The sequence below is a fragment of the Microtus oregoni genome, unplaced genomic scaffold (assembly GCF_018167655.1).
Source record: "Microtus oregoni isolate MIOR12 unplaced genomic scaffold, Mior012 000025F_ref0000491, whole genome shotgun sequence".
NCBI lineage: Eukaryota > Metazoa > Chordata > Mammalia > Rodentia > Cricetidae > Microtus > Microtus oregoni.
Window position 1 is genome coordinate 23,651,456 of NW_024543084.1, and position 20,014 is coordinate 23,671,469.

The window sequence follows — 20,014 nt, forward strand, 5'->3', positions numbered from 1 at the left end:
TATTACATAATTAACAATATTTGAAAATCCCATTATGGATGCTAGGGAAGGGCTCAGTGGTTAAGAATGCTTGCTGTTGGGGGCTGGAGAGATGGCTCAGAGGTTAAGAGCATTGCTTGCTCTTCCAAAGGTCCTGAGTTCAATTCCCAGCAACCACATGGTGGCTCACAACCATCTGTAATGGGGTCTGGTGCCCTTTTCTGGCCTGCAGGCATACACACAGAATATTGTATACATAATAAATAAATAAATATTTAAAAAAAAAAAGAATGCTTGCTGTTGCCAGGTGGTGCGTTCAGGGGATAGAAACAGGTGGATCTCTGTGAGTTCAAAGCTAGCCCGGTCTACAGAGAGCATTCCAGAACAGATTGCAAAGCTACAGAAAAACCCTGTCTCAAAAAACAAACAAAGAAAGAAACAAACAAACAAAAAGAATGCTTGTTGCTCTTTCAGAAGACCAGAGTTCAATTTCCAATACCCAAGTGTGGCAAGTCACAACTAACTGTAATGCCAATCCCAGGGTTTAGACACTCTGCTAGGCTCCTGTGAGAGCTGTGCACAGGTGGTTCACGTGCACACAGGGTTTAGACGCTCTGCTAGGCTCCTGTGAGAGCTGTGCACAGGTGGTTCACGTGCACACAGGGTTTAGATGCTCTGCTAGGCTCCTGTGAGAGCTGTGCACAGGTGGTTCACGTGCACACAGGGTTTAGACGCTCTGCTAGGCTCCTGTGAGAGCTGTGCACAGGTGGTTCATGTGCACACAGGGTTTAGACGCTCTGCTAGGCTCCTGTGAGAGCTGTGCACAGGTGGTTCACGTGCACACAGGGTTTAGACGCCCTGTCAGGGCTCCTGTGAGAGCTGTGCACAGGTGGTTCACGTGCACACAGGGTTTAGACGCCCTGTCAGGGCTCCTGTGAGAGCTGTGCACAGGTGGTTCACGTGCACACAGGGTTTAGACGCCCTGCTAGGCTCCTGTGAGAGCTGTGCACAGGTGGTTCACGTGCACACGGACAAATACATACTTGAATTTTTTTCTTAATCTTCAAAAATCGTATTATGGTTGTGTTCAAATAATAGCATTTGTACAGAATAGTTGAGTAGCAGTAAAATGCATTTCATACAAATATCAAAATTTCCATTTATGTTAACATGGCATTTTGTGTAATTATTACAGTATGGCTTGCATAGAGAAGCCGCTCAAACCTCTGCCTTTCAAAAGCCCCGCCCTCAAAAGGCCCCACCTCCTAAAGCCCTTATCTTTGGATTGGATTTTCTCCGCTCCACGTGATCGACACAGGCCCGAACAGTTGGTGAGAAGAGTCCGGCTCTTCCGTTTCAGGTTCTCTCGGTGCCGTCTAGCCTTCCCTGCCAGCCTAGTCCTTTCCGGTCTTCGTCTGCCGTGGCTGACAAGCTGATTTGGATCTTTGGTTCCGTCTTTGTCATGGCAACGCCCTTACTCTCCTTCCATCCACAGTCTGTCATGGCAGCGTCCTGAGCAGACACTTCCTGACCCGTCTAGCGCTTTCCATGGGCGCTTCCTATTCCTAAAGCCATTCATGGTGGCTCTCAGGTCTCACCGGAAGTAATCTACCGGAAGTGAGCCGGTGCTTCTGCCGGAAGCCAGCGCAGGGCTGGGAAAGATGGCGGCGGTGGGTAACGCGGTTCCTTGCGGGGCCCGGCCTGGCTGGGCCCGGGGCAACGGTCCTCCGTATCCTGGGCCGCGAGGGCGGCCGGTGCTGGCCGCAGGGCCAGCGCTCATAGCGAGTGGCGACGAGCTGGTGGCCGCCGTGTGGCCATACCGGCGGCTGGCTCTTCTGCGGCGCCTCACCGTGCTGCCGTTCGCCGGGCTGCTGTACCCAGCCTGGCTGGGCGCCGCCGTCAGCGGTTGCTGGGACTGGGGCAGCAGCTGGACCCAGATCCCCGAGGCCGCTCTGCTAGCGCTCGCCACCATCTGCCTCGCGCACGCACTCACTGTCCTGTCAGGGCATTGGTCTGTGCACGCACACTGCGCGCTCACCTGCACCCCGGTAAGTGCGCGCGCACGACCCCGACCAGGACCAGGCACAGTGGGGCCTAGCAGGGATTCCGGGCTGCAGCGGGCTTGCATATCCCCAGTCACGGCTACAGCTTTCCAATTGCAAGGCCCGAGTCTCCAGAGGCGCCCTCTGCCCCGCGTCTTAGGGTCTCCAGAGTCTCCAGAGGCGCCCTATGACCCCGCCGTGACTCGCCGCCATGCGACTGTTGTGTGGTCATTGTGATTCACAAGAAACACATCTAACAGACTTAGCGTAGAACCCATATGTTACTGTTTGTGAATTTTTATCTTAGCTTCCATATGGCATGTTGTTCTTGGAACGGTACTACTTTCCTTCTCCATAGTCTCCTACCTTGGTTTTTCTTTTCTTTCTCTGTTTGTATAGGTCAGGGTCCTCACTATGCTGCCCTGGCTCGTCTGGTACTCAAAGATATCTGCCTACCTCTGTTTCCAGCATGCTGGCATTAAAAGCCTGTGCCACCATTTCTGGCTCCTACTTTGTTTTTCTGAAGTATGAGGCTAGACCTGTAGGGTGATTTCCCCTAATCTGTATTCAGCCTCTGTTCCTTGCTAGACCCAAAGGAGCATGTAGTTCATCCTGGTGCCTAAGAGGAGCAGGAGCGACTTTTAAATGAACAGCTTAGTCTCTCAGTGGTGTCTGTCTATAGCGTAAGGACGGTTAATAAGTTACAGGCTAGTCAGAGTATGCAGCAAGGCTGTGCAGTGCCCCAAGCTCAGAATTCTAAATGCAGCGCTGCATCGACCCCAAGGTGCTCTGGGTTGGCAGGTATCACCAGTGACCACACTACAGATCCCACTAAATTTGAAGCCTGGGGCAAGGATATCTGCTCAAGCCAGCTTCTTTTTTCTAATACCAGCTCTGAGTTGATCCTCAGGAAAAGAGGAAGTGTCAAGGACTGCAGGGAAAACCAGAATATCCTGTACATACCCTTTCTGACTCTCAGTCCCAAGAGAGTGCATCCCGTTGTCTCCTTATTTACATTTGTCCTGCAGAGGGTTTGGCACTGAGGGTTAGTAGTCGAGTTGTGTGTGGGGGCGGTAGGTATGGAACCCTCAATCCCTAGCAATCTAATTACCTTTCGGTAGCTAAGCATTTGTAGAGGAGAACTTCCTCTCCTAGGATGGAGAAGTGAGTGGGAGCAGCTAAGCAGCCTTGGAGTGAGGAGGGAGGTAAGGGTTTGCTTCTTAGGTTTCAGTTTCACTCTGTAAGGTGACTGAGGGAGGCTGAGATAACCTGTAAGTGCCTATTTGCCTTGGTGCCAACTCCCTACATAGCACCTTGTTCTTCTTTGGTGTCATTTTAGCTCATCATTGTGTCTTTGTTTCTGTTTTCTCTATGGTTCCAGGGCCATTCAGGCTCTTGGGAGTAGCATTTCTTCAGGGTCACCACAGTGTGCCCCCCAACCCCCAGTCATTTCTAGGTGTAGCAGTACAGCTTATGGCGGAGTGTTTCTTTTTTTTTTTTTTTTTTTTTTGGTTTTTCGAGACAGGGTTTCTCTGTGGTTTTGGTTCCTGTCCTGGAACTAGCTCTTGTAGGCTGGTCTCGAACTCACAGAGATTTGCCTGCCTCTGCCTCCCGAGTGCTGGGATTAAATGGCGGAGTGTTTCTTGTGTCGGGAAAGTAGAAGGGAGAGAAACATTGGAGAAGAAGGTGGACTCATTTGTTACTGCCGAAGACAGATAACACTAAGTCGAATCCCAGGGAACTTTAGATGGGGCCACCCGGGGAGGGCTCCAGAGTAGGTGACATTTAAGCAAAGGGAACTAGCTGTCTCAGCGTGTGTGTGTGTTTCCCGTGAGGAACGTGGTGTGGAGGAAGGAGGCATGCCCAACCTCTCGGCATCCCGCACATAATTCCCTCTAGGGAAACTCACAGTTAAGTTACAAAAAAAAAAAAAAAAAAATCTCGTGCTGTTTTAGGTATACTTATGGTTTTATGTCACATTCATAGCTGTCTTTGGCTGCAAGTGCCCACAGGCTGTAGGAGGGATATGCTTGGATACCAAGATTCTTAGCTCAGGCACAGGCAAGCCTGACTGTGCAGCGTACTAGGGAGCAGTAAGCCAGCCAGAGAGACCCAGTGTGGTGGCAAGTGTGCTGTGGCAAGTCTTGAGTCACGTGAGTGGAGAGCAAATTAAGTGTTCCATATGGCTCTGAGTTCATGCTCAGAGTCCTAGGTGATGAGTATGCTTGTGACCTCAGCTTTCTAATATAGGACCAGTGATCAAGTAGGGAATGGCCAAGCCAGCACTAGAGACTAGGTACATAGTCATAACATTCTGTGGAGCCGCTGTCCCACACTCCTCTGCCCTGTGAGGGCATGCACTTTGGGTTAAGAAGGGATCAATAACAATCTTTGGCTTTTGACAGGAGTATGACCCCAGCAGAGCAACCTTTGTGAAGGTGGTGCCAACCCCCAACAATGGCTCCACTGAGTTGGTGGCTCTGCACCGTGACAAGGTAGGTAGGGATGCCCTGCAGGGTAACTAGAATAGGCATTTGTGTAGTGTTCCTAAGCACCGATGTCCACACCCCACCTCCAGGATGAAGATGGGCTGGAGGTGCTGTCATTTGAATTCCAGAAGATCAAATATTCCTATGATGGCCTGGAGAAAAAGCAGTTTCTCCCAGTGGCCTTCCCAGTGGGGAACACCTTCTCCTACTATCAGAGCAACAGAGGCTTCCAGGAAGACTCGGAGATCCGAGCTGCGGAGAAGAAGTTTGGGAGCAACAAGTGAGTCTGCAACTTCCCCATGAACCCCTGTGCCCTGCTGCCCTGCTCTGCTCCTGCTTCATGAGCCCTGGCAGTAAGGCAGAGGCTCTGCTTTTAAATCAAAACTGCTAGGTGACCCTCTCTGCTCTAGTTTCCTCCAAACTTGTCTGCCAATAGGGCCTTAGAGGACCAGGAGCCTCTGCTTTGTGGTTGTGAGACCTTGGTTAGAGGGTTGTCCTATCTTGAGTGACCATTCTGACCATTTCTGAGTGTCTGTTTTGTGACTCTTGTTATCCCCCTCTTGGTGTGTGTGGTAGTGGGTGGGTGTGCATGTGCGTGCAAATATGTGAGGCTGGAGGCCAGCTTCAGTTATCCCAGGAACCGTCCACCTTGTCTCTCTGAATTGGAGCTCACTAAATAGCAACATCAGCAGTTCTCCTGTCTCTGCCTCCCTAGTGCTGTGATTATAAGATCATGCTGCTACACTTGGTTTTTTACACAGAGTCTGGAACTTGAACTTAGGTCCTCATGCTTATAAGGCAAGCGCTTTATCAAATAAGTTGTATCTTTGGCCTGCCCTCCCTGACAAACATGGAATTAGAATTTATTTTTCCCTTGTCGGACTTTCTCCTTGTAGCCCTGGCTATCCTGAAACTCAGTCTGTAGACCAGGCTGGCCTAGGCCTCCCAGAGATCCACCTGCCTCTGCCTCCCGTGTACTGGAATTCAAGGTGTATGTACCACTGCCCAGCATGACATTAGATTCTTCCTTGCAATTTCTGTTCAACTATTTATGCTCATATGCATCTCCACACATTAGAAACGGTGATGACACACGTTCGGTGGGGTTGGAGTACAGCTCAGTGGTTGAGTGCTTGCCTAATGAGCTAGACTGGATTCCACCTCCAACCCTGCAAAAAGAAAACCTCCTTGATACTGTGTAGGATGATAGATACTCCCTGCAGACTTTCTTCTTTAATCTTTTTTTTTTAAATAAATCTTTATTTATTACATATACAGTGTTCTGCTTGCATGTATACTTGCAGGCCAGAAGAGGGCACTAGATGGTTGTGAGCCACCATGTGGTTGCTGGGAATTGAACTCAGGATCTCCGGAAGAGCAGCCAGTGCTCTCAACCTCTGAGCCATCTCTCCAGCCCCCCTTCTTTAATCTTTTACTAAAATTAAGGTGCTGATGAGCATCTAGGGGAGGACAGTGCAAAGCTGGGTACCAAACACCATCATTTGGCATCACAGCCCCCATGGTGTCCACCCTGACAAAGTGCTTAACAGGAGACCTGTGGAGATCTTAGGATTTTCCTCCTGTGGTGCTGTTCATGGAACCTGGTGCCTAGCATGTGCTAGACAGGAGCTGTCCATTGAGCTTTCACTCTCCTAGCTGTCCACCCCAGCTGTCCATTCTAGCTGTCCACCCTAGGTGTCCACTCCAGCTGTCCATCCTAGCTGTTTACTCTAGCTGTCCACTCTAGCTGTCCACCCTAGCTATCCACTCTAGCTGTCTCTCCCCTAGCTGTCCATCCTAGCTCTCCACCCTAGCTATCTCTCCCCTAGGTGTCCACTCTAGCTGTCCACCCTAGCTGTCTACTCTAGCTGTCCACCCTAGCTATCCACTCTAGCTGTCTCTCCCCTAGCTGTCCACTCTAGCTACCACACCCTTAGCTGTCCATGAGGTTCTTTCACAGCTCAGTTGCTTTTTAGGAAATGTAAATATTACCAATATTACCATATCCAGTACCAAGTTAGAAGAATCATTTGGTGGTCTGTGCGACCCTAATGTTGTCCACGTTAATGGCCTGGGACATATTTTTATGCTGTCACTCTGGGTGTTTTTGTTTTTAATCTGTGGGATTGTTCTGCAGTTTGTACTTCTCAAATCCCACCATGTCTGGGGAAGTCTGAGTACCCTTGCATTTTGAGAGCTGAGCAAAGGAAACCCAAGTCAGATTGGGTGACCACATGTTGCTATAGGAGACACCACAGGGACAAGCAGTTTGAACCCTAGGGCTTATTCAGGAAAATATTACAAAATCTCAAGGCCAGTAAGATGGTACCAAGCCTGACAACCTGAGTCTGACCCCAGGACCCACACGGTGTAAGGAGAGAATTAACTTCTGTAAGTTATCCTCTGACTGCCATACACACACTGTATCACGTACATGCCACCCCTCCCTCTTTATACAAAAGAGAAACATAAAAGTTTTTTAAAGGACCATGCATTGTGGTATACATCTTTAATCCCAATACTTAGGAGGCAGAAACCATTGAATTTCTATGAGTTCCAGGCCATAGTGGGAACCTGTTTCCAAAAAAAAAGAAGAAACAGAGGGGGGTGGAGAATCCCAGTTCCAGGGGTAGAGACTCCCGAGTTCCGTCCCTGCCGGCACACAAACTAATGGTGGTGGCACACTCTTGTCATTCTAGCACTCAGAATATGGGGAAGGGATGTCAGTTCAGACTGCCTCCTTGGCCCTGAAGGAGCTTGAAGGCAGCCTAGGATACTTGAGAACCCATCTCAGAAAAAGAACATCCAGTTTCAGTGGAGATCAGGCTCTGTCACCAGGGTTCCCTTCTCCCAGGCACCCTGCCCTGCTGCCTGTGTCACTGACCAGATATTCTTACCTTGCTCTGGGGTGGATAGTATTGGGAAGAACCTGTCACAGGGTTCAGCAGAGCAAGGGGCTCAGTGGGTAAGGACTGCACATTGTCAGCCGGTCTGCGCCTGGCTGGTGAGCAAGCAAGGAGTGTGTGAGCACAGCCTCTGCCTTGGGTAGCCTATATCTTTGGAAATCCGCAGAGGTTCCCAGTTAGAGGTGGCAGGGCCAGGGTCTCCCCTGCTTCAGCCTCATCCAGGAATTTGACAAGTATGGTCTCTTGCAGGGCCGAGATGGTGGTACCTGACTTCTCTGAGCTTTTCAAGGAGAGAGCCACAGCCCCTTTCTTCGTGTTTCAGGTAACAACAACTCTGTCCCTTGCACCAGTTCCTTCTTTGGGGCTGTTTCAGCCAGAGTGAGCCTGGCTGCCCTTGCAAACCCCAGAGTCTCTTCCTGCCCCCAAGGATTATTGGTGTTTGCCAGGATTTCTGGGTACAGGATAGGTGGGTAAGGCTGACAGGCTGCTGCCTCCCAGGTGTTCTGTGTGGGGCTTTGGTGCCTGGATGAGTACTGGTACTACAGTGTCTTCACTCTGTCCATGCTGGTGGCTTTTGAGGCTTCCCTAGTGCAGCAGCAGATGAGGAACATGGCAGAGATCCGCAAGATGGGCAACAAGCCCCACATGATACAGGTGTGACTGATGGAACAGGTGGGAGGGACGGGTGGATGGTAGCCCTGCTCAGCACTGGGTGAGCACCATTCATAGTCTGTTGACACACTTCCCCTACTCATACTTCCAGGTCTACCGCAGCCGAAAGTGGAGGCCTGTCGCCAGTGATGAAATTGTTCCTGGGGACATCGTGTCCATTGGTGAGGCAGGATTTCTCTCCCTCCAGACAGAAACCATAGTCTTAGACTGTGGCTGACCCTCCTGCCCGCACGTTGCAGGCCGATCCCCCCAGGAGAACCTGGTACCATGTGATGTGCTGCTGCTGCGGGGCCGCTGCATCGTGGACGAGGCAATGCTCACAGGGGAATCGGTGCCACAAATGAAGGTGATGGGTGGGATTCATAGTTCCCTAACCAGGGCAGGAGAGGCAGGTGGGCTGGGTTCATTTCCATAGATTTGGGTGAGCCAGGTGGAGTGAACCAGAATATCCAGTCAGGATGGGCATAGAGAATCCAGGAAGATTCTCTGTATCTGTGAGGTGGTCTAATGCAGATCACAGGGCACTAACTCCACAAGTCCTGTGGTGAGAAAGTACCAGCCAAGGAGCCCGGATGGAAAGGATTTGCTGATCTAGGTAGGAGTGTCCTCATGGGAGACAGGCAGGTCCCTGGGGCCGGATGCATACAGAGATGTAGCCTACTAATGCCTCAGACCAGAAGGCTGTCATCCAGTTTTGATGTTTCCTTTCTCAGGAGCCGATTGAAGACCTGAGCCCAGACCATGTCCTAGACCTGCAGGCCGATTCCCGGCTACATGTCATCTTTGGGGGCACCAAGGTGGTACAGCACATCCCCCCACAGAAGGCAACCTCTGGCCTGAAGTGTAGGTGCCTCGAGGGTGTCCTGGAGATCCTGCACCTATTGTAGCATGAAGGATGTTAATGACACATGCCTCTGCTTGTCTCCTCAGCGGTTGACAATGGATGTGTGGCCTATGTCCTGAGGACTGGATTCAACACTTCCCAGGTATGGTCTTTGATCACATCTAGGATGGCCCAAAGTGTATGATGGATCCTTCCAGAACATTCACTCTTTAAGGCTAATGCAGACCTTACCATCCTAGTGCTGACTTGCTCTCCCTGGCCAAACATAACAATGGGTGTGCCCAAAGATGTATCACGAATAATAAACACCCAGAGACAGATGTTGGGGTTCAAGCTGAAGATCAGAAAAGCAAACCAGCCAAGCCAGTAGAGAAGTCTTACCTCCGCCAAGGCTGGGCGACTGTAGACTGAGCCCAGACCTCTGTCTCCTCTAGTCTTGTATTCCCCTTTAGTGCTGGGACTAGAGGGGTGTGGCTCCTAGTGCTGGGATTAAAGTCATGAGCCACCTAGATCTGTTTCTGCATTGGTCTCACATAGCCCAGGGTGGCCTTGAACTCACAGGGATCCACCTGCAGCTGTCTCTCAAATCCTGGGATTAAAGGTGTGTCCTTTAATGACTTAGTTTTACCTTCTGATCTTCAGGCAAGTCTTATTTATTAAGATATAAATAAAATATTATACAAGGTAGTCTGTCTGTGACCATCCTAGGAGAGGGGTGTTGTGAGATGCTGTGGTAAATCCTTCACAATTCTGCCTGGAGGGGCGATGAAAGCCTAACTTCTTCCTTTGCACTCCACACACACGCAGACTCACACACCCCATGGCCCTGTGGCTGGCATCTTTAACTCTAGTTGGAAATCTAACTGGGGCTCTAATCTGCCTGCTTCATGGTCTGACGTGAGCATCGCTGTTTCCTACAAAGGGAAGCCAGCCTCAGTGCTCTCAGGGAGGGGAGGCCACTGTCCCCCGTAAACCTCCCAGGAAAGACTGTTCCACCGCCCCCATCCCCATCCCTGCAGGGCAAGCTGCTGCGTACAATTCTCTTTGGGGTAAAGAGGGTGACTGCGAACAATCTGGAGACCTTCATCTTCATCCTCTTCCTCCTGGTGTTTGCCATTGCTGCAGCTGCGTATGTGTGGATTGAAGGTAAGGACACTGACAACCCCTGCTCCACACCCCCATCCCTGCCCCAGGCTACCAGGCCCTGTTTCCACAGGAACTAAGGACCCCAGCCGGAACCGCTACAAACTCTTTCTTGAGTGTACCCTGATCCTCACCTCGGTTGTACCCCCTGAACTGCCCATTGAGCTGTCCCTGGCTGTCAACACCTCCCTCATTGCTCTGGCCAAGCTCTGTGAGTACTGAGTGTTTGGTGGGGTGTGTTACAGAACAGGCAGGAGCCTGGAGGGACCCCCTGACTCCAGGTCCCATCCCCCACCCCTAGACATGTACTGCACTGAGCCTTTCCGGATCCCCTTTGCTGGCAAGGTCGAAGTGTGCTGCTTTGACAAGACAGGTACCTTGACCAGTGACAGCCTGGTGGTGCGTGGTGTGGCAGGGCTGAGGTGAGCATAAAGGGACTCCTCCACCCTATCCCACCCCACCCCACCCCACTCCAACCCAACCCACCTCCAGCAAACAGAACTAAACTTGACCTGAGCCTCCACTGAAGTCCTGGTTTTGAGGTTCTATTACAGAGGTCCTATGTGGATATCAGTATTAGTGGTGTCAGAGGTAGGGAATTTGATTCGGGCTAAGAAGAGCCAGCACAGACCTGGTGCCTCATTTGTTGGGACCTCGGGAATCATCCTTGAGGCTGGTAGTCTCAGATGGACCACTTCCTCACCAGGGTATCTTTAGTGACCCATCACACTGAATACTGACAACTCAGGGTAGTCCCTGGGGACACTCACTAGAGATTTCCCTGGCGGAGGTGCAACTCACCTACCCTCCTCTCTCCACATGTGACCAACTGTTCCATTGCAGAGATGGGAAAGAGGTGACCCCAGTGTCCAGCATTCCCATAGAAACACACCGTGCCCTGGCCTCCTGCCACTCGCTCATGCAGCTGGATGATGGCACCCTAGTGGGTGACCCCCTGGAGAAGGCCATGCTGACAGCTGTGGACTGGACGCTGACCAAAGGTGAGGGGCTAGCATCCAAGGCCTAGCATGGGTGGCCTCTTTGTCTTGGGCAGGCTAGCCCATGATGGTGACATTCTTCCAGGCTAGTGCCAGGCTGGCCTCGCATTGGTATCTTTATGGGTCAGTGTCCTGTCTTCCATGGCTGCTGTGCCTGCTGTGACCAGCAGGGTTCTGGGAATGCTGGGGTGGGAAAGTTGGAGCAGAGTGTGGGGGGCTTGGCTACCTCTCTGGAGCAAAGCCCCTCAGGACCCGTACTTATTTGTTTCCAGATGAGAAAGTTTTCCCCCGAAGTATTAAAGCTCAGGGGCTGAAAATTCACCAGCGCTTTCATTTTGCCAGTGCCCTAAAGCGAATGTCCGTGCTCGCCTCCTACGAGAAGCTCGGCTCCACTGACCTCTGCTACATCGCGGCTGTGAAGGGGGCCCCTGAAACCCTGCATTCCATGGTGAGCCGGCCCCAACCTTGGGGGAAGGGATAGGCAGGGAACAGGCAGTGACATGTCCCCTGCGTTCTGTGCAGTTTTCCCAGTGCCCAGCTGACTACCACCACATCCACACTGAGATCTCTCGGGAAGGAGCCCGTGTCCTGGCTCTGGGGTACAAGGAGCTAGGGCATCTCACGCACCAGCAGGTGAGGGTCGGCCACACTCACAGCCCCTACTACCCTGCCACATCAATGGGAGTGGGTGCAATTTCATGTTGCCTTCTCTGCTCTGGGATGTGCTAGGGAAGGCCAGAAGGCATCTCAGATTCCACCATTCTTGTCCCAACCACCTGGTGGTCAGAAGGCCTTAGCGGGTCTGTACCTCTCCCTTTCCTTCCCTCCATCTATCTCTGCCCCTCTTTGCCACCTCTAACAGTCCTTTGACCTACTTCTTGGTCCTGATCTAGTCTGCTTACTGCCTCCAGCCAGACATCCCTCTAGAACATAATGTCAGCCCACAGCCCTGACTATGGAGACCCACTCAAGCCAGGACTCAAGCCTCTGTCCTCCTGCATTATGTTTGGCTTGCTTCTGGGTCTGGAGAGCCCTCTTTCTCCCAAGCCTGGCCACCTGGTCCTGTCTACCCTGACCCTCTGCCCCATGGCTTCACTCCTATTTTACTGTGTATTCTGGGATTTTTATCACCCGCCTTCCCTGCTACTTTTTGGCTTTCATGATGGTGGTCGCCTGTGCAGTCCCACTTCTGAACTGAGCCACAGAGTGCTCTATGATGTCTCGCAGTCCACAATCATGAGTTATAGACACAGTTGGATCTAGACCCCATCATCATTAGCTGAACCCCACTTGGCACCTTCCTCGCCTCTCCCCTCCTGACTTAGACATTTCTCTTCTTAGGGGACTGGGCCTCTCCTCTCCTGGCACCATCACACACACACAGTAGCTCTAGTTGCTGAGGCACTTGTCGTTACCTGCTTTCCTGACTGGGTTCCTCACTCTGGGAGATTTGAAGAGGCTAGTGGGAAGGATAGATGGTGAACATATCCTGTGTCTGTTCACAGGCCCGGGAGGTCAAGCGGGAGGCACTGGAGTGCAGCCTCAAGTTCGTGGGCTTCATTGTGGTCTCCTGTCCACTCAAGGCTGACTCAAAGGCTGTGATCCGAGAGATCCAGAACGCATCCCACCGGGTATGAGCAAAGTGAGAAATTGGAGCAGGGGTGGGGGCCTGGGACTGGCAGCAGAGAACTGACAGCTCTAGTTCTCAACAGTGAGGAGACCACAGGTTTTAAGCTGGGGTGTAGATATGGCTGGTAGAGGATGCTCTGTAACCCTCCTCACCTCATCAGACTGTGTGTGACTAAGAAGGAGACAGAAGCTGGAGGGAAGAGATCTGGAGGCCATGCCTGTCCTCGTGTACAGTCTCAGAGAGAGGCAGAAAACACAACTGGTCCCCAGTGAATCATCATAGGTCATGGCATATCTACTTGCCTTTTCCATTACTAAAATGTTCTCTGTACAAGCAGGTACCAGGCCCTGAGCACGGACAGCCAAGAGCTAATTCTTAATTTGTGTTTTAAGTAAAGGCAATAAACTAAATGTGGTGACATGCCCATCACCCTAGCAGTAAGAGGCAGAGGTCAGCGGGTCAATGTGAGTATGAGTCCAAGGCCAGCCAGGCCTTCATAGTGAGACCTTGTCCCAAAAAGCAAAAAGTAGGATTTGAGAGTTGGCTCAGCAGTTAGGAGAACGTGGTGCTCACTCTTGAGTACCAGAATTTGAATCCTGACAGCACACAATAACTGTAACTACAGCTGTGGGCGATGGCACACACCCATTCCTATAAACATAGTAAACAGTGAACTGCTTTACAAAGAAGCAGTGCATTGGGGCTGAAGTGTGACTCAGCGTGTGCTTAGTGTGAGCAGCCCTAGTAACAGCTCAGCACTAGGACTGTGGTGTCCAATGAACTGCTACACCCCTGCCATTTGGGTAGCACATCCTGGGTTGTAGGCTGTGCTGTCCCAGAAAGGTTGTGGCCTTTTCTCTCATACTTTTTTTTTCTTTTTTCTTTTTTTTTTTGGGGGGGGGGGGGTCTCATACTTTTAGGAGGAGCTGTAAAGCCGAGGTAAGAATTCCGCCCAGCAAGTCTTCCCTGCTAAGCCCTGTCCCCTATTCGCTATCCCCTAGGTGGTCATGATCACAGGGGACAACCCACTCACTGCCTGCCACGTGGCTCAGGAGCTGCACTTCATTGATAAGGCCCACACGCTCATCCTGCATCCTCCCTTGGAGAAAGGTGAGACTGGGTAGCTGGGGCCCTAGTCTAGGACCAGCGCCTCTCCACTATTTACTGCTGATTCCAATTGATGTCCACTCCACTATGAGGAGGCCTCAGACATTAAGGCCTTTGGATATGAAGGCCAAGAGAGATAGGTACTGTGGCGTATGGGTGTGTGGTATAAGGGCATTCATTGGTTCCTGAGCCTGCCTTGTTTGTTTACAACAGGCCTCATACACTACCAGACAGAGGCACTCATTCCTCATCCTTGCCCACCTTGGGCTGGCAGGTCCCCAATACCTGATGAGGGCACCTGTTGGCCAACATTGAGGGTGGTAGATCCTGGGTAAAAGTCATGGCGTGTTCTTAGCACATCTGTCTGCCCTGCCCTGCACTGTGAGCAGCTTCTGTGCACATTGAAGGGAAGAGGTAAACTGCTAAACTGGCTCTTGGCATCTTGCTTGTTAGCAAGGAAGGTGGGCCTCAAAAGTAAGTTCACTTAGTTATGTGTGGAGGGTGCGCTCCTGTCAGCCCTGCACTTGAGGCAGGAAGATTGTGTTAGTTCCAGGAGAGCCTGGGCTACATGGTAGCTTTCAGGCCAGTTTTTTCGTACGTATCTTCTGAGACCAGGCTTTAGAGCCCTTCCTGAGTAAGCAACTAAACCCACTTCTTGTCACTTAGTGCAGGGCCTATATGAGGAGCAGCGGGTAGCTCAATGCAGGATAGCAGAATAGCAGGTGGTAGATATACCCAGCAAGGAAGGCTTCTAGAACCTTCCCACTGCTTCTCAAAGAGCTTAGTCGTCACTCTCATCTGTTGGCCCCAGCTCTCCCTCCATTCCAGCCCTGTATGCTATGTTCTTGGACCTGAGGGTTTGTGGGCAAGTGATCCTAAAGCGATGATCATAGCTGTTACTTTACCAGCAGGTCAAGCAGGTTTACTAAACCTCCCTCTCACACAGTCTAGGGTGGGAAGTCAGAGCTGGGTGTACTGATGAGCCACCCTCCCCCAGCCTACTCCTGGATCTGAGCTGCAGAAGAAAAAGTGGGTCCCGTGGGGCTTAGCATGGGAGGGATCCTAGGTACAAAAGGGTTAGAGTTCAGATTGGCAGTGGAGAAATCTGTTAGATGAGGGATCCGTGTCATGTAACTTCCTGAGGGAGAAGTGGCTTGACTTCTGAGACCAGACCTCCTGTGTTTGCATCTAGCCCCATCATGCTTAGATTCCTCAGTCCTCCTGAGGGTCCTCTGTGTGTTCTTTGTGAAATGCCCAGACCAGGATTAGGTTCTGGGTGAGGCTGTGGTCTTGGCCCTAGAGTACCAACCCTTACCGTAGATGTGACCCACAGGCCGGCCGTGTGAGTGGCGCTCCATTGATAGCAGCATCGTGTTGCCTCTGACCCTGGGTTCCCCCAAGGCACTGGCCATGGAGCACGCACTATGCCTCACGGGCGATGGCTTGGCTCACCTGCAGGCTGTGGACCCCCAGCAGCTGCGCCACCTCATCCCTCATGTGCAGGTGTTTGCCCGTGTGGCTCCCAAGCAGAAGGTATGTGCTGGACCCTGGAGTTGGGCACTGGGGACTTTGGGGATGGCTGCAGCCCCATTATTTCATGTCTACCATGCAGGAATTTGTCATCACCAGCCTGAAAGAGCTGGGCTATGTGACCCTCATGTGTGGAGATGGCACCAATGACGTGGGCGCACTGAAGCATGCTGATGTGGGTGAGCTCCAATAGCTGGGAGCTGTGTCTCCATCGCTAGAGTAGGAACATCTCACCTGGCCCTGTTGCTTATAGACAGTCAGGGGTATTTGACTCTTAAGATAGGAGCTGGGTGTGGCTCTGTGGTGGAGGTCTTTATATGTACAAAATCCTGGACTTTATCCCAAACACTGAAAAAAGAAGTAATTTTAATTAATAACTTCCCTGGGCAGTGGTGCTCATCCAGGCAGAACTCAAGCGAATCAGGGGTTCAAGTTCAAGGCTAGCCTGGTTACATGGAACCCTGTCTTTTAAAAAGAAATCTTGATGGGGCTATAAGGTCAGGGAAGGGCACATGCACAAGGAGCAGAGGATAGAAGCAAGAGGTTGGGGGCATTGTGTGAATCCCACAACCAGGCATGATTGCCACAGGCCATTGACAAGACAAGTGCGACAACCCTGGACTGCAAAGGTTGAACTTTGGTCTTTCTTCTTTTTCATCTGGCCTGCATCGTCTGAGTTCTCACCCTCAAAGACTTTTCTCTCAAGTGATAAGTTTCTTTGGAGACCATCAGTTTTCAGTTGCTCATTTTAGGTTCTGATAGGATTTGTATGCTCATTTGAGCCTGGATCTTGCTGTGTTACATGGCCCGGAACTCAAGATCCTGCTATCTCAGCCTCCAGAGGACTAGGCCTGCACCAACATGGTTCTGACACATTTGAATTGGTGTGTTCTCCATTTGATTTCTTGTGGCTTCTACTTTTTTTGTTGTTGTTGTTTCAAATAACAAATATTCACATTCTCTCTTTACAAACTGAAAGTAATGCTTTTTAAAATATTTGGTTCTGGGCCGGGCAGTGGTGGTGCATGCCTTTAATCCCAGCACAGAGACAGGCGGATCTCTGTGAGTTCAAGGCCAACCTGGTCTACAAGAGCTAGTTCCAGGACAGGGTCCAAAGCTACAGAGAAACCCTGTCTTAAAAAAACAAACAAAAAAAAAATGGTTCTGGCTGGGCAGTAGTGGCTCACACATTTAATCCTAGCATTCAGAAGGCAGAGGTAGGTGAATCTCTGAATTCAAGACCAGCCTGTTCTAAAAATTAGTTCCAGGACAGCCAGGACTACACAGAGAAACACTGTTGAGAAAAAAAAAAAAAAAGTTCTAAATTGAACTTGGGCACTTGAGCATGGGTAGGCAGGTATTCAACCACTGAGCTATATCCCCACTCTTGCTTTCTTTTTTCATACCCTGTTTTAAAATACGTTGATTAGTATTGTGTGGCGTGTGTTCATGCTGGTGGGGGCACATGCCTGCTAGCACGTAGCTATAAAAGTCAGAAGACAGCCTTGTGGAGTGGGTTCTCTTCACATTCACATGAATGCCAGGCACATGTGGGAAGTGCTTTTATCTGCCAAGCCATTCTCCAGTCTCTGAGGGCACCGTAGGGCAGTCACGTGAAATGGAGAAGCTTGGAACTGGTGGGATGAGAAGTAGCTCTGCAACTGGACCCTGGTCCCTGCCCTTCCATCACTCCTTCCCGATACCCTATGAGGTGTAGCACTCTCCATCACTCCTTCCCGATACCCTATCAGGTGTAGCACTCCTGGCCAATGCCCCTGAAAGGGTTGTTGAACGGCGACGGCGGCCAAGGGACAGCCCAGTCCTGAGCAACAGCGGCCCCAGAGTCTCCTCCAAGTCAACCAAACAGAGGTCGGCACTCCTATCCCCTGAGGAGCCACCAACCTCCAACAGGGTGAGTATTCAGGTTGGAAATGCCGATCACCCTTGCTAGCCAGGGCTGACCCCTGCTGCTCACCCCACAGGACCGCCTGAGCCAGGTGCTGCGGGACCTGGAGGATGAGAGCACCCCCATTGTGAAGCTGGGGGATGCCAGCATTGCAGCACCCTTCACCTCCAAGCTGTCCTCCATCCAATGCAGTGAGTCCTGAGCACCTAGCTCTGCCCCTGCTGGAGCCATGCTCACCCAGCGCCCTGCCCAATCGTGCCCAGAGCCACACCCAACCCAGCACCCTGCCCACTCATGCCCTCCTTCCCCACAGTCTGCCACGTCATCAAGCAGGGCCGTTGCACATTGGTGACGACGCTGCAGATGTTCAAGATTCTGGCCCTCAATGCTCTCATCCTGGCATATAGCCAAAGTGTCCTCTACCTAGAGGGTGTCAAGTTCAGCGACTTCCAGGCTACTCTGCAGGGGCTGCTGCTGGCCGGCTGCTTCCTCTTCATCTCCCGCTCCAAGGTGGGCCCTGGACCTAGGGCTGGCCACAGTGCATTTCAAGAGCTCTTGGAATTTTCAACCCATGTTACAGGCAGAGACCTAGAGCCAGAGGCAGGACTGCCCCTTAGGCTGCATAGAACATGTTACAGGCAGAGACCTAGACCCCAGAGGCAGGACTGCCCCTTAGGCTGCATAGAACATGTTACAGGCAGAGACCTAGAGCCCAGAGGCAGGACTGCCCCTTAGGCTGCATAGAACATGCACACAGTGGCAGGCCTGGCTGGCTGCCAGTGATATCACATAGGGTATATTGCTGTCTGTGAGCCTGGGGTTCAGGCAGGTCACAGTCCCCAGGGCAAAGGAAGTGATAAATGGGAGCAAGCAGAGAACTCACAATGCTGTGAGGGGAAAGTGTGTCACAGGCTTCAGGGACAGCCACGGCGGCCTCCTGAGGAAAGGGCGCTGCCACAACCAGGAGTCTATGCTGGTCACTGATGTGGCAAAATAGAGGTCCCAGTGGCCAGAGGGTATATGTGTCAACTTCCCGTCAAGGTGAAGAAAGGCTGCACAGGGCAGCTTGAAACAAAAGGTCTGTCATGGCTTAGTCTTCCAGACATTTCAGGCCATATTTAGAGCTACTCACCTAACAGCAGGTAAAAGAGGAAGGCCTGGGATTATCCCCTAGGCTACACTCCCGTCATGCTGACCCCACTGTCTTTCCTCAGTCCAGGCATAGGTCACATAATCACTTTGCAAATCTTCTCGTGTTCCCCGGGTCTTCTGAAGACATTTTAGTTCCCTCCTTAATAGGGTGGGAAGGTAGCAGACTGGACTAGGCATACCCATAGGCACTAGGCTCTGCCTGCCATTTTGGGAGTAGAGAGTAAATCTGTTTCCTAATAGACCTCCATTGCTACCATGGAGTGCAGATGATTTTGGGCATAGGCAGCCCCAAGATCAGGATGAAACAAGATGCCTAAGGAGGCAGGAGGTCATCTCACTACCTGTTGAGTGAGTAAGCTGGCTCTGACTGTCAGTCCTGCCCCACAGCCTCTCAAGACTCTGTCCCGAGAGCGGCCCCTGCCCAACATCTTCAACCTATACACCATCCTCACAGTGATGCTGCAGTTCTCTGTCCACTTTGTGAGCCTCGTCTATCTGTACCGTGAGGCCCAGGCACGCAGCCCTGAGAAGTAAGTGGTTCCAGGAGGAGAGGAGGGAGGGACAGCTGACCAGGCTCTGGCTCTGTGTCAAGGCAGCAGGAAGCCACAGAGGGGCCTGAGCAGAAGAGGGAGGGATACTGACACCCACGTGCCCCTGCAGGCAGGAACAGTTTGTAGACCTATACAAGGAGTTTGAGCCAAGCCTGGTCAACAGCACTGTGTACATCATGGCCATGGCCATGCAGATGGCTACCTTTGCCATCAACTACAAGGTGAGGCCCCACATACCTACCCATTCCCACCTGGCCTGCCCCTCCCTCCTCAGCCCTCCCTAGGCAGCTGTTTTTTCATTACAGGGCCCACCGTTCATGGAGAGCCTGCCTGAGAACAAGCCCCTGGTGTGGAGCCTGGCAGTGTCACTACTGGCCATCATTGGCTTGCTCCTTGGCTCCTCACCAGACTTCAACAGTCAGTTTGGCCTCGTGGACATCCCTGTGGAGGTGAGTGACCCTGAGCAGTGGCCACTGGCTCAGCCCAGCCACTGGCCCAGCTCACCTGCCTCTTCCTTGACAGTTCAAGCTGATCATTGGCCAAGTCCTGGCCCTGGACTTCTGCCTGGCACTCCTGGCTGACCGTGTCCTACAGTTCTTTTTGGGGACTCCGAAGCTGAAAGTGCCTTCTTGAGATGATGGTGCTGGTATCCACTGCCTACCCTGGCTGTCGCTGAACAGGAGCACTGCCCCCCATTGCTCCAGGAGGGAACACTGCTCCCATCTCCACAGTGAGGCAGCCCCGCCTTGACCTTGGAAGACTGAGCTGGGACCCTTGTGTGCAACCACTGGCCAGGCTAGTGGAAGCAGCCCAGGCTAGCACCTTTGGGAAATAAATCAGCGTCTGCAATTTTGTGAAGCCGCCTCCAATTGTCTGTGCCACATGGGGCCTCTGGGAATTGAGGAGCCAGGTGGTCACCAAGGAAGGGCATGCCATCAGCACAAGCCAAGGGAGGAGAGTGACACCCTCTGTTGGCATTCGGCAAGTTGTAGGCCAAGCCTGGAACTGGTGACCTCAGGTTTTCTAGTGAAGTGCCCATCCTGGATTTGTGGGGCTTTTATAATA

The 20,014-nt window shown here is 51.8% G+C and overlaps 1 protein-coding gene across 3 annotated transcripts; it reads left to right on the forward strand.

Annotated features, from left to right (window-relative positions):
- The first annotated feature begins 1,297 nt into the window (after window positions 1–1,297).
- On the forward strand, window positions 1,298–19,807 carry Atp13a1 (ATPase 13A1). 3 transcript variants are annotated; one of them, XM_041674858.1, is made up of 26 exons: window positions 1,298–2,027; window positions 4,427–4,516; window positions 4,600–4,790; window positions 7,666–7,738; window positions 7,915–8,070; window positions 8,180–8,249; window positions 8,328–8,434; window positions 8,802–8,931; window positions 9,019–9,074; window positions 9,952–10,078; window positions 10,149–10,286; window positions 10,377–10,497; window positions 10,919–11,076; window positions 11,346–11,521; window positions 11,596–11,706; window positions 12,579–12,704; window positions 13,705–13,813; window positions 15,144–15,343; window positions 15,423–15,519; window positions 17,092–17,252; window positions 17,323–17,437; window positions 17,560–17,756; window positions 18,786–18,928; window positions 19,059–19,170; window positions 19,255–19,398; window positions 19,472–19,807. In XM_041674858.1, the coding sequence occupies exons 1-26, from the start codon at window positions 1,641–1,643 to the stop codon at window positions 19,580–19,582; spliced, it is 3,606 nt and encodes a 1,201-aa protein (XP_041530792.1). In that variant the 5' UTR covers window positions 1,298–1,640; the 3' UTR covers window positions 19,583–19,807. The 3 variants fall into 3 exon arrangements, with proteins under 3 accessions (XP_041530792.1, XP_041530794.1, XP_041530793.1); XM_041674860.1 differs by lacking the exon at window positions 11,596–11,706; XM_041674859.1 differs by lacking the exon at window positions 4,427–4,516.
- Window positions 19,808–20,014: the final 207 nt, after the last annotated feature.

What these genes read in the sequence shown, in the direction of transcription:
- Atp13a1 (XM_041674858.1), top strand. Translation starts at nt 1,641, where the DNA reads ATGGCGGCGGTGGGTAACGCGGTTCCTTGCGGGGCCCGGCCTGGCTGG. An exon ending in CGTGGTGTGGCAGGGCTGAG is followed by an intron (nt 10,498 to 10,918) that starts GTGAGCATAAAG and finishes GTTCCATTGCAG; the next exon opens with AGATGGGAAAGAGGTGACCC. An exon ending in GCATCCTCCCTTGGAGAAAG is followed by an intron (nt 13,814 to 15,143) that starts GTGAGACTGGGT and finishes TGTGACCCACAG; the next exon opens with GCCGGCCGTGTGAGTGGCGC.